At 43.7% G+C, this 9,612-nt stretch overlaps 1 protein-coding gene across 2 annotated transcripts in view; it reads right to left on the reverse strand.

Moving 5' to 3' along the window:
• LOC105001781 overlaps positions 1-9,612 on the reverse strand; it is a 61,438-nt gene that overhangs the window by 28,010 nt on the left and 23,816 nt on the right. For both annotated transcript variants that reach the window (XM_010858176.1, XM_010858178.1), the window contains one exon: positions 8,084-8,176. In XM_010858176.1, coding sequence (XP_010856478.1) covers positions 8,084-8,176 — 93 coding nt within the window. The remainder of the gene's footprint in view (positions 1-8,083; positions 8,177-9,612) is intronic.

The following is a 9,612-nucleotide window of genomic DNA, read 5'->3' on the forward strand; positions in this document are numbered from 1 at the left end:
AGTGAACTCCAGGAGTTAGTGATGGACAGGGAGGCCTGGCGTGCTGCAATTCATGGGGTCACAAAGAGTCGGACATGACTGAGTGACTGAACTGAACTGAACATAACCACATTTATTTAAGAATGTATTCCAATATGAAATGGCAAATTTCAATAATGCAAAACTGCAATTACTTTTGCACCAACTTAATACAAGGATTCAGCCCTCTAAAAGAGCTTGCAAAGTTATCACATTTTTTGAGTTCTAGAAGGACAAATTTGAAGAAAGAACCATCCTGCCTGAGTTCAGTGGTCCTGGAGCCTGGTTGACCCTCGTTCTATACAGCTTTCACAAAATTCACATTTTGGGGGGGTATTTAATTTTTATTGGAGTGCAGTTGATTCACAGTATCATATTCACATTTGATTTATAAGTTTAGGAGTTTGGCAAAGGAAAAAAAAAAAACAGAAAGGAGATAGAGAAAGAGAAAAGAGTTATGGATATAATGCTGGTTTATCCACTCATAAGCGTGAGATGAGAGAGCTAAATCTCCAGTTAGGAAGCTGATCGTTTCCCCTGGGGCCTCCAAGAGTTTGTAGGTAGATGCTTTGTGTGCACTGACCCTGGGAATCACAGCCAACTACTTCACGAGAGGCTTGACTGAACACCAGTGACCTGTTCCAAAGTCAGGAAGAAAATGCATGGAACTTAGAGATAACATATATCTATACACTGTCTTTTGTTGGCGATTCAAAGGATTATAAAGGCTCATTTAGGGACTTTCCTGGTGGTCTGGTGGTTAAGACTCTGCACTTCCAATGCAGGGGGTGTGGGTTGGATCCTGGTGGGGAAACTAAGATTCCCACATGCCGCCTGACCAAAAGAAAAAGAAGGAATGAAGAAATGAAAAGGGAGATTTTAAAGGCTTATTTAAGGAATTTCCTGGCACTCTAGTGGTTAGGACTCAGTGTTTTCATTGCCATGGCCTGGGGTTCAATTCCTAGTCAGGAACTAAGATCCCACAAGCTGTGCATCCAGAAAAAAAAAAAAAAAGCTCACACTAATTTTGCCTGAGGTACTGACTTGAGAATCTAACCCCAGGGCTGGATGGGACTCTTCTGTTCTTGAATTCATTCAGCATTCAACAAATATTTTTGAGCTCTTATTATGTGCCAGCCACAGTTCTAGCTGCTGGGAATTTAACAGGGAGCAAAAGAGACAGAACTTCCTGCCCTCATGAAGCTGAGGGAGTACATTACCTAGTGTGTGGGATGAGCGAAGAAGAGACGAGAGTGGATGATAACTCAGGGTATGTTTTCAAGTCATGAAAGATAACTGACTTTTTAGGGAAACATGACAAATCTGGACATTGGATCATTCTAGCTTGCCAATTTAAAAATAAAAGCATGCTTTTAGAAAAGATCCAATTGGTTTATTTGGATATAAATGTAATCTGCTGAGTTACTAAAGGAAATAGGATTTATTTTCCTTCAAGACATAGTTGGAGGGATGACAACTAGCCTATCCTTTAGTTTTACTGAAGATAAGCCTAACTGGTCCACCCCTCATTTGTCCTTACATTCAGGGTATGAGAATGATAGCTAATGACAGCCATTATGAATAATATAACAGTGCCAACGTCCTAGCACAGCATCTGGCACACCATAGGTATTTAATAACTGTTTCTTGAATAAATGAGTGAATCAATGAATAAGTGTAATCATGTTGTAGAAAATTTTATCTCACCATTCATTGTATTTCCAAGCCTGGTATAGTTAATAATGCCTTGAGACACACAACTCATGAACATGAAGAAAGTATGATTTTTCTGTATTTGACATCTCTTCACAAATACAAATGCCTTTGAGAAGTTGACTACCCAGAATGATTAACAATGTGGATACTGATTGCAGGTGGCACTCATTTCTGTTTGCCCCCTCCTGGCATGCCAGAAAGCAGCAGTGAGGAAGCATGAGGCCTAGGGGGCCAAGGCCAAAGGCCAAATTCCTGTGCAGCTGCTCAGCTTTGCAAGGCAAGAAACAAAATGGTCTCAGTCAGTCATCATCCTGCACTGAGCCAGCGTGGCATTAATGTGTGCAACTGGAGAGGAAGGAGGCTCCCCAGCTTGTTATTGTCCTGGTCCAGCTTGCATTCCCATGGATAAAACAATCCAAATCTCACTCCAACTGGTAAGAGAGGTAATAATGTCATCTGGGCCCATGAAAAATAACCAGTTTAGAAAGTGCTAGTCCAAGGCACTCTCCAGAATTTAGACCTCTAGGGAGTCCCACATGCCCTGTTAGAGGGTAGGAAGGCTAATGCTGCCTTAGGTCAGGGGACTTCCTGCTCCAAGACCCTAACTAAATTTCAAGCAGAATCAAATTCTCTTCTTTGAATGGGAAACAAATTTCTTGGAGTAAGAGTGAGTCCATGCTCAGCTCCTGGTAATACTTGATCCACCCCAGCTGTATTCACTCCAGCCTAGTTTTACCTAATCTTACACTTCTTTAAACAAAAACAAGCTCACCAACAATGAGCACTTTAATTGACCCTCCTCTGTCTCAGAGACCTTAGTAGTGGAATAGCAATGCCTGTTGTGCCTGCGACAGAATGGTGTACTGAAATGAGAAGAATCTCCAGGTTTGAAACCTCTCTGAAAAATGCTGTGTGACTCCCCAGAAAGTCACTTAACTTCTCTGAACCTAAATGTCCCCATTGCTGACATATAGATCATAATACTCATATCCTGGGCTTCCCAGTTGGCACTAGTGGTAAAGAACCTGCCTGCCAATGCAGGAGACATAGAGACGTAGGTTCGATCCCTGGGTCAGGAAGATCCCTTAGAGGAGGGCATGACAACCCACTCCGGTATTCTTCCTGGAGAATCCCATGGACAGAGGAGCCTGGCAGGCTACAGTCCATAGGGTTGCAAAGAGACACAGCCAAAGTGACTTGGAACACACACATGCACTCATATCCTAAATGCATTGTGAAGACTGACTGGGAAGCACGGTGGGATAAAGATTGCAGAGTCATGTAGTGCACAGCAAACATTACTGCCTAACTTTCCAGCTTCATTTCTGGATTGTGTGTCATTGAAATCCTGGGATGGGTCCAACCTGATGGAGAACCTCCAGGTATAAAATGTCCCCACTTCTGCCAGTGCCTCCCTGAGGATCAGATACATGTTTCTGACAACTGCATGCCTCACCAGGGAGCCATACCACAGATCCAATGTAGACTTGCCCTACCTTGAGCTTCCTCCCATTTTCTCTTCAATTAATCTCTGAGATTCCCCAGCTATTCCTGATTTCAGAACCTTTCTTACCACCCTCACTAGGTCCTGTCAGTTCTCCTTCCTAAATATATCTAGACTCTATATTTCCATCACTGCAGTCTCAGTTCTGCCCTCTATCTTCTTTTGCCTGATCTGTAAAAACCTCTAAACTAGTCTCCCATTGTCCTGATGTCCATCTCTAAAACAAGTGCTGCAAAGCTGCTGGAGGTTCTTTTTAAAAATCCAGCTCTTATTATGTCACTGTCTTGTTCCAAATGCATCATGGCTCCCCCTCTGCACACAGAAGAAAGTCCTGTTCCTTAACAACATTTGTGGCTTTTGGCCATATGTGTCCACTGGCCTCCAGCCCTCTCCCCATAATCACTCTGCAGTGAATGTCACACTTTCCAGATGCTGAACACTCCAGGCACTTTCACCCCGAGCCTTTTCTCACCTGGTTCCCTTTGCCTTGGAGAAGGAAATAGCAACCCACTCAAGTACTCTTGCCTGGAAAATCTCATGGATGGAGAAGCCTGGTAGGTTACAGTCCATGGGGTCGCAAAGAGTTGGACATGGGTCGCAAAGAGTCGGACACGACTGAGCGACTCGACTCCACTTCACTTCCCTTCCCTTTGCCTAGAATGCTCTTTCACAGCTGATGAACCTCTTCTCATTCCTTCCAGCTGCTGTGCTGTGCTGTGCTAAATCGCTTCAGCTGTGTCCGATTTTTTGTGACCCTGTGGACTGTAGCCTGCCAGGCTCCTCTGTCTGTGGAATTATCCAGGCAAGAATACTAGAGTGGGCTTCCATGCCCTCCTCCAGGGCATCTTCCCCACCCAGGGATCAAACCTGTGTCTCTTTCTCCTCCTGCATTGGCAGGCAGGTTCTTTACCACTAGCCCCACCTGGGAAGCCCCATTCCTTCCAGAGAGAGCTGTTTCCCATATGAGCCCACATCCAAAGATCAAGTGTAAATTTTTATGGAGCCAGAAATTCCCATCTAGCCTCTTCTGAGACCAACAGATGGGTATCACTCATTCCGGTGGGCATCAGAATGCGAACCATTACTCAGTGTTCATCTGTGGATGCCAGGTCCCGGTAGGACCTTCTTCTTGAAGTTGGCTTTTGTCTTTTTAAACTTATTAAAACAGCTTATTTCCATCAACAAGGAGCATGTGCGATTTTCTGTGTGATTACCAGAGGTTTATCAGCCAGAATATAAATCCTATTGATTGCAGGACTTAAGGAAGCAAAGTGTAATTAGTGTTGGGTGATTCACACCTTGGACCTTGGAACCTGTCCACAAAGATTCCATTGTCTAGCTATCACTCAGGATAAAATCTTGAGTAAAACAATTTCTGGATTATAACCAGTAATTTCCTGACTTGGAACTAATAAAGCTGTTTTGAAGATTACATCTTGACTTTTGAACTTGACCCTTGCATTCCTTAAAGCCACTAGCATTCCTATGCTCTGTGGCAATGATATAAACACGAATAGTTTATTTGGGGAAGTGAATTTGCCACCTGAGTGACTTTAGTACTGTAGCAAGGGTCTGTTCTGGAATAGAAAATGGCAACCTACTCCAGTATTCTTGCCTGGAAAATTTCATGGATAGAGGAGCCTGGTAGGCTTCAGTCCACAGGGGTGCAAAGAATTGGATACAATTGAAAGCACATACAAGCTTGGGGACTGAGCATGTGTCAGATTTTGCTCCCTGAACACATCTAAGCCATATGTTTGGGGCTCCCAGTTCTAAATCCTTGAGAGTTAGGACAATCCTGGAAACTATGGTGTGGGGCTTGGGCTGGGAAATGGAGCAGACCCAGGGGACAGAGCACTCCTAAGTCCTTGCTGGGTCTTCTGAACTTTGAGGGCCTTGAGGTGACATGACAAGTCAAGCTGAATGGGGCACAGGGAGCTGTCTTATCTGCAGATGACTATTTCTGATGACCTCTCAGTGATTTTCAGTGTTCATCCATCCTCTGGCTCCTTATGGACCTGACAAGCGTGTGACTAGGGTAGGCCAAGCCAGACCTCACCCACGTGAGTGCTGATGTTGTCAAGTTTCTGTAATTCATTTGGAAGGAATAGAAAGGGTGTCAGGCTTCTGAATAGGGGTATAGTAGAGTTCAACTTTCCAAGCAGCAGACCAAAAGCCTCTTGTCCACAAAGTGGCGAGCATAAAAATAGTTTGGCTGTTTCCAATTGGGACCAAATGGAAACCATCTGGACTCCTCACCCAGGAGGTTGATGTAAATCAGCTCTATCTGACTCTTATTTTGAAACATGTAGAACTCTTCTACCAAAGACCAACCTCATCCTCAGACAAATAAACACCTTATGACTGTGAAAGTAACTATCCAGTATAGGAAGCTATTTTTTAATTTGCTTTGTGAAGTCTGGATAGCATGAAAATGCTCTACTTTGACAAGAGGCTACAAAGTAAATAAATATTAGATACAAAGTGGTTTCTATTGATTCCAGGCACAGAATTCCTTGGGAGACAAAAGACTTTAATGCTCCCATTGTCTATTGGATTAAGTCCAAACTTTTGGCCTGGCATGCAATCCTCCTTAATGTGACCCACCCCTCTTGCCATGTCTACCCTCCCATGTACTCTTGTTCCAGCTAAGATTATAGGCTTGTGGCTTGCATTGCCTTTTTTTTTTTTTAATTTTTAAAATGTATTTATTTATGTCTGTGCTGAGTCTTCATCCCTGCTGTATGGACTTTTCTCTAGTTGTGGTGAGCGGGGGCTACTCCCTAGTTTCAGCGCGTGGGCTTCTCATTGCCGGAGCTTCTCTTGTCGCTGAGCACGGGCCATAGAACGCGAGGGCTTCAGTTGTGGTTCCCGGGCTCCAAAGCACAGGCTCAGTAGCTGTGGTGCACAGGTTTAGTTCTTTCTCCGAATATGGGATCTTCCTGCATCAGGGATTGAACCCATGTCTCCTGTATCGGCAGGTGGATTCTTTACCCCTGTGAGCTGCCAGGGAAGTCCTGCATTGTTTTTTAATTTAAAAATTTTTTTAAAATAGTGCTAGTGGATTTTGGAAAATCTACTAAAGGGGGAAGAGGAAGGAGGAAGAGGAGGAGGAGGAGCACCATACTAGGTTATCGTTTGTTTTAGACAGTTGCCATTTGGGAATATTTTCAACCAAAAATGCTCTCAGAGGAGTTGGCTGGGGTTCCTCTGGGGATGAGGAGGATCAGTGTGTCCAAGCCAGGTTGCCGTACAGAGGACAGTCCTTACACTGGGCTGGATGACGTCTGAGGGGATAGGACTGTTGAGTCACTATTCAGCAGAAAGACTATTCACATCAGACAACAGCCAGGGCCTGATAAATGTTCTCACTTTACCTTTTCATCTGGCTTTTTTAGATCACTAAATTATATTTTTTTCAAATTCAGTGAGATTTCACAGAAAAGAAACAAGAATAATTCAAGGACAGAAAAAAGACCACGTAAGAACAGATTAAAATTGGGGATGAGAAAGCCAAAGGGTGAAAAGCTTCATTATAAGGGCCTACGACCACAAATTACAAAACAAAAAAAAAGTGGACTAAAACAGAATAACAGAAAGTTAGGCTAGCTTCCACGAGGAATTTCCCAAAGACTGCTCATGACACATCCAGTGATCAATCATCTTGTGCTGTCTCTTCGTAACTTCAAAATGTTAAAGCTAGAGTGGAATTTAGGAAGCTGTGAGCACAAGTCCTTGACTTGCAAAACAGGAGGCTGAGACCATCAGGGCGAGTACTGGGAATGGAATCCTGGTTCCCTACCATTTAGTGCAAACCTTTAATACTTGGACAGCTTCTCTCTTAGTTTAATCTTGCTCAGAGGTTATGGAGCTGGTGACTTCTTAAAATTCCCTCTAAATTACCCTGTTTCTACCTTTTTTTAACTGGAGCATAATTGCTTTACAATGTTGTGATGGTCTCTGATGTGCAGCAATTCGAATCAGTCATGATTTTACATACGTTCCCTCTCTCTTGAGTCCCCCTCCTCCCCTCATCCCATCCCTCTAGATCGTCACAGAGTGCCAGGCTGGGCTCCCTGTGTTAATCAGCAGCTTCCTGCTAGTTGTCTAGCCTTCACATGGCAGTGTATATATGTCGATGCTACTCTCAATTTGCGCTATCCACGCCTTCCCCTGCCATGTCCAGCAGACTGTTTTTCTAGATTCCACATACATGTGTGTGTGCGTGTGTGTTAATATACAATATTTGCTTTTCTCTTTCTGACTTACTTCACTCTGGATAAAAGGCTCTAGGTTCATCCACCTCACTACAACTGACTCAAATTTGTTCCTTTTTATGGCCGAGTAATATTCCATTGTATATATGTACGACAGCCTCTTTATCCATTCATCTGTCGATGGACATCTAGGTTGCTTCTGTGTCCTGGCTATTGCAAATAGCATTGCAATAAACATTGGGGTGCATGTGTCTTTTTGGATTGTGGTTTTCTCAAGGTATATGCTCCATTTCTACCTCTAAGGAATGAGCAGAGGAAAAGAGTTTCCAAGCTGAATTTATCAGGCCTTCTGTTTATTGCAGAGTGTTCCTGTAATTTTTTTTTTTTTTTTGGACTTGTTGAATGTGGCAGAGTCATATTCCTCTGGTGGTTATAGTTCCCGTGGGTATGGCTAAGCTGGTCAGTACTAGGTTTATATGAAGCCATCAGACACTGAGTCTTTTTCTGCACTTGAGTTTTTCTCTCTGTTTGGGGTAATTACTTTAGTAATTACACACAGGCTATGAAAGGAGGAAGTGATTTACAAGATGAATGAAGTAAGAGGAACAGTTTAAATAACCAAAAATACCTTTTTTTCTCTTCTTCCCTGAGGTAGGTTTCACTGTTACAGCCCTGGATGACTCTGCAATCTGGTTCAGAGGTGAACTTCCTCTCTGTCTGGCTGTATGAAAAAAATTAAAAGGTTAAAAAAAATAATAATTCAAAGTTGCATGCATGGATTTTTGACACTCTCTAATATCATTTATTGCCTTCATTTTATGTATACTTTGGGCAGAGGTATTTCTCATAAAAAAGAATTATCTGACCCACTGACTTTACTTCTGTCTTGTCTTTTTCATGTTTCTCCCCTCAAAGGCTTGAAGAAAGCATGCAGCCAGGCAGCACCTGAAGAACCAACCTGAGGGCCGTGTGTAAACCCTTCTTTCAGTTCCACAGTTGCCCTCTATACCAGTGGCTCCATTCTCAGGAATTAGTAAGAATGTAGCAGAGAAGAAAACATTTTTGGCACATTTAAATACATATATTGGAGACAACCCTAGTGGCCCAGTAGTTAAGAATCCACCTTCCAAAGCCAGGGACACAGGTTCGATTCCTGGTCCAGAAAGATTCCACATGCCATGGAGAAACTAAGCCCATGCACTACAACTACTGAGCCTGAGCACCCTAGAGCTCCACAACTTCTCAAGAGAAGCCACTGTTGCAACTAGATAGTAACCACTGCTTGCTGCAACTAGAGAAAGCCTACATGCAGCAGCAGAGACCTGGCGCAGTCAAAAATAAAAATAAATAGGTAAAATTATAAAATAAATAAGTATACATTCTGATATATTATCACACTAGGGTCACTCTGGACCCTTCTTTCCCTCTCTCTCACACCCCACATCCCATCGACCAGGAAGCAGTGTAGATGTAGAGCATCCTCTGCTGCCGTCTCGTCTCACCTGGGTGGAACCCTCTCACCTCTCACCACCACTGCTATCTGAGTGACAACAGCCTCCCAGAAGGTCTCTGTGCCCCCCACCCACACTGAGTCTGTTTGCCACACAGACTGAGTGGTCCTTCTCAAACCTAAGTCCCGACTCAGTCCTGATTCCTCTGTGCTTTCCTAGCTAACAAGGAAGGCACGTGACTCCTGGCCCCGGGACTGCCCAGGCACCTGCTGCTCCTTGTGTGCAGGCCTTGGGGTGTTCCTGGAACACTCCTCATTTATCTGCAGGCTCGATCCCTCCCCTCCTGTGTCTGTGCACAAGTGCCACCTCTTCAAGGAAGCCTATACTCAACCATCTATTTAAAGTCACTCTAGGGACTTCCCTGGTGGTCCAGGGGTTAAGAATCTACCTTGCAACGCAGGTGATGCCGGTTCGATTCCTGGTGAGGAAACTAAGATCCCACATGCCAGGGGGTTAACTAAGCTCCTGTGTTACAACTACTGAGCCCACGCACTCTGAAGCCTATGTGCAACAATGAAAGATCACACAACAAAGATCCTGAGTTCTGCAACCAAGACCCAACACAGCCAAATGAATAAATGCTAAGATAAAAATAAAGTCACTAAATTCACATACCTTTTGGCCCTATAATTCTACTTCTAAGAAT

The sequence above is a fragment of the Bison bison genome, unplaced genomic scaffold (assembly GCF_000754665.1).
Source record: "Bison bison bison isolate TAMUID 2011002044 unplaced genomic scaffold, Bison_UMD1.0 scf7180017864384, whole genome shotgun sequence".
In the NCBI taxonomy this organism is placed as follows: domain Eukaryota; kingdom Metazoa; phylum Chordata; class Mammalia; order Artiodactyla; family Bovidae; genus Bison; species Bison bison.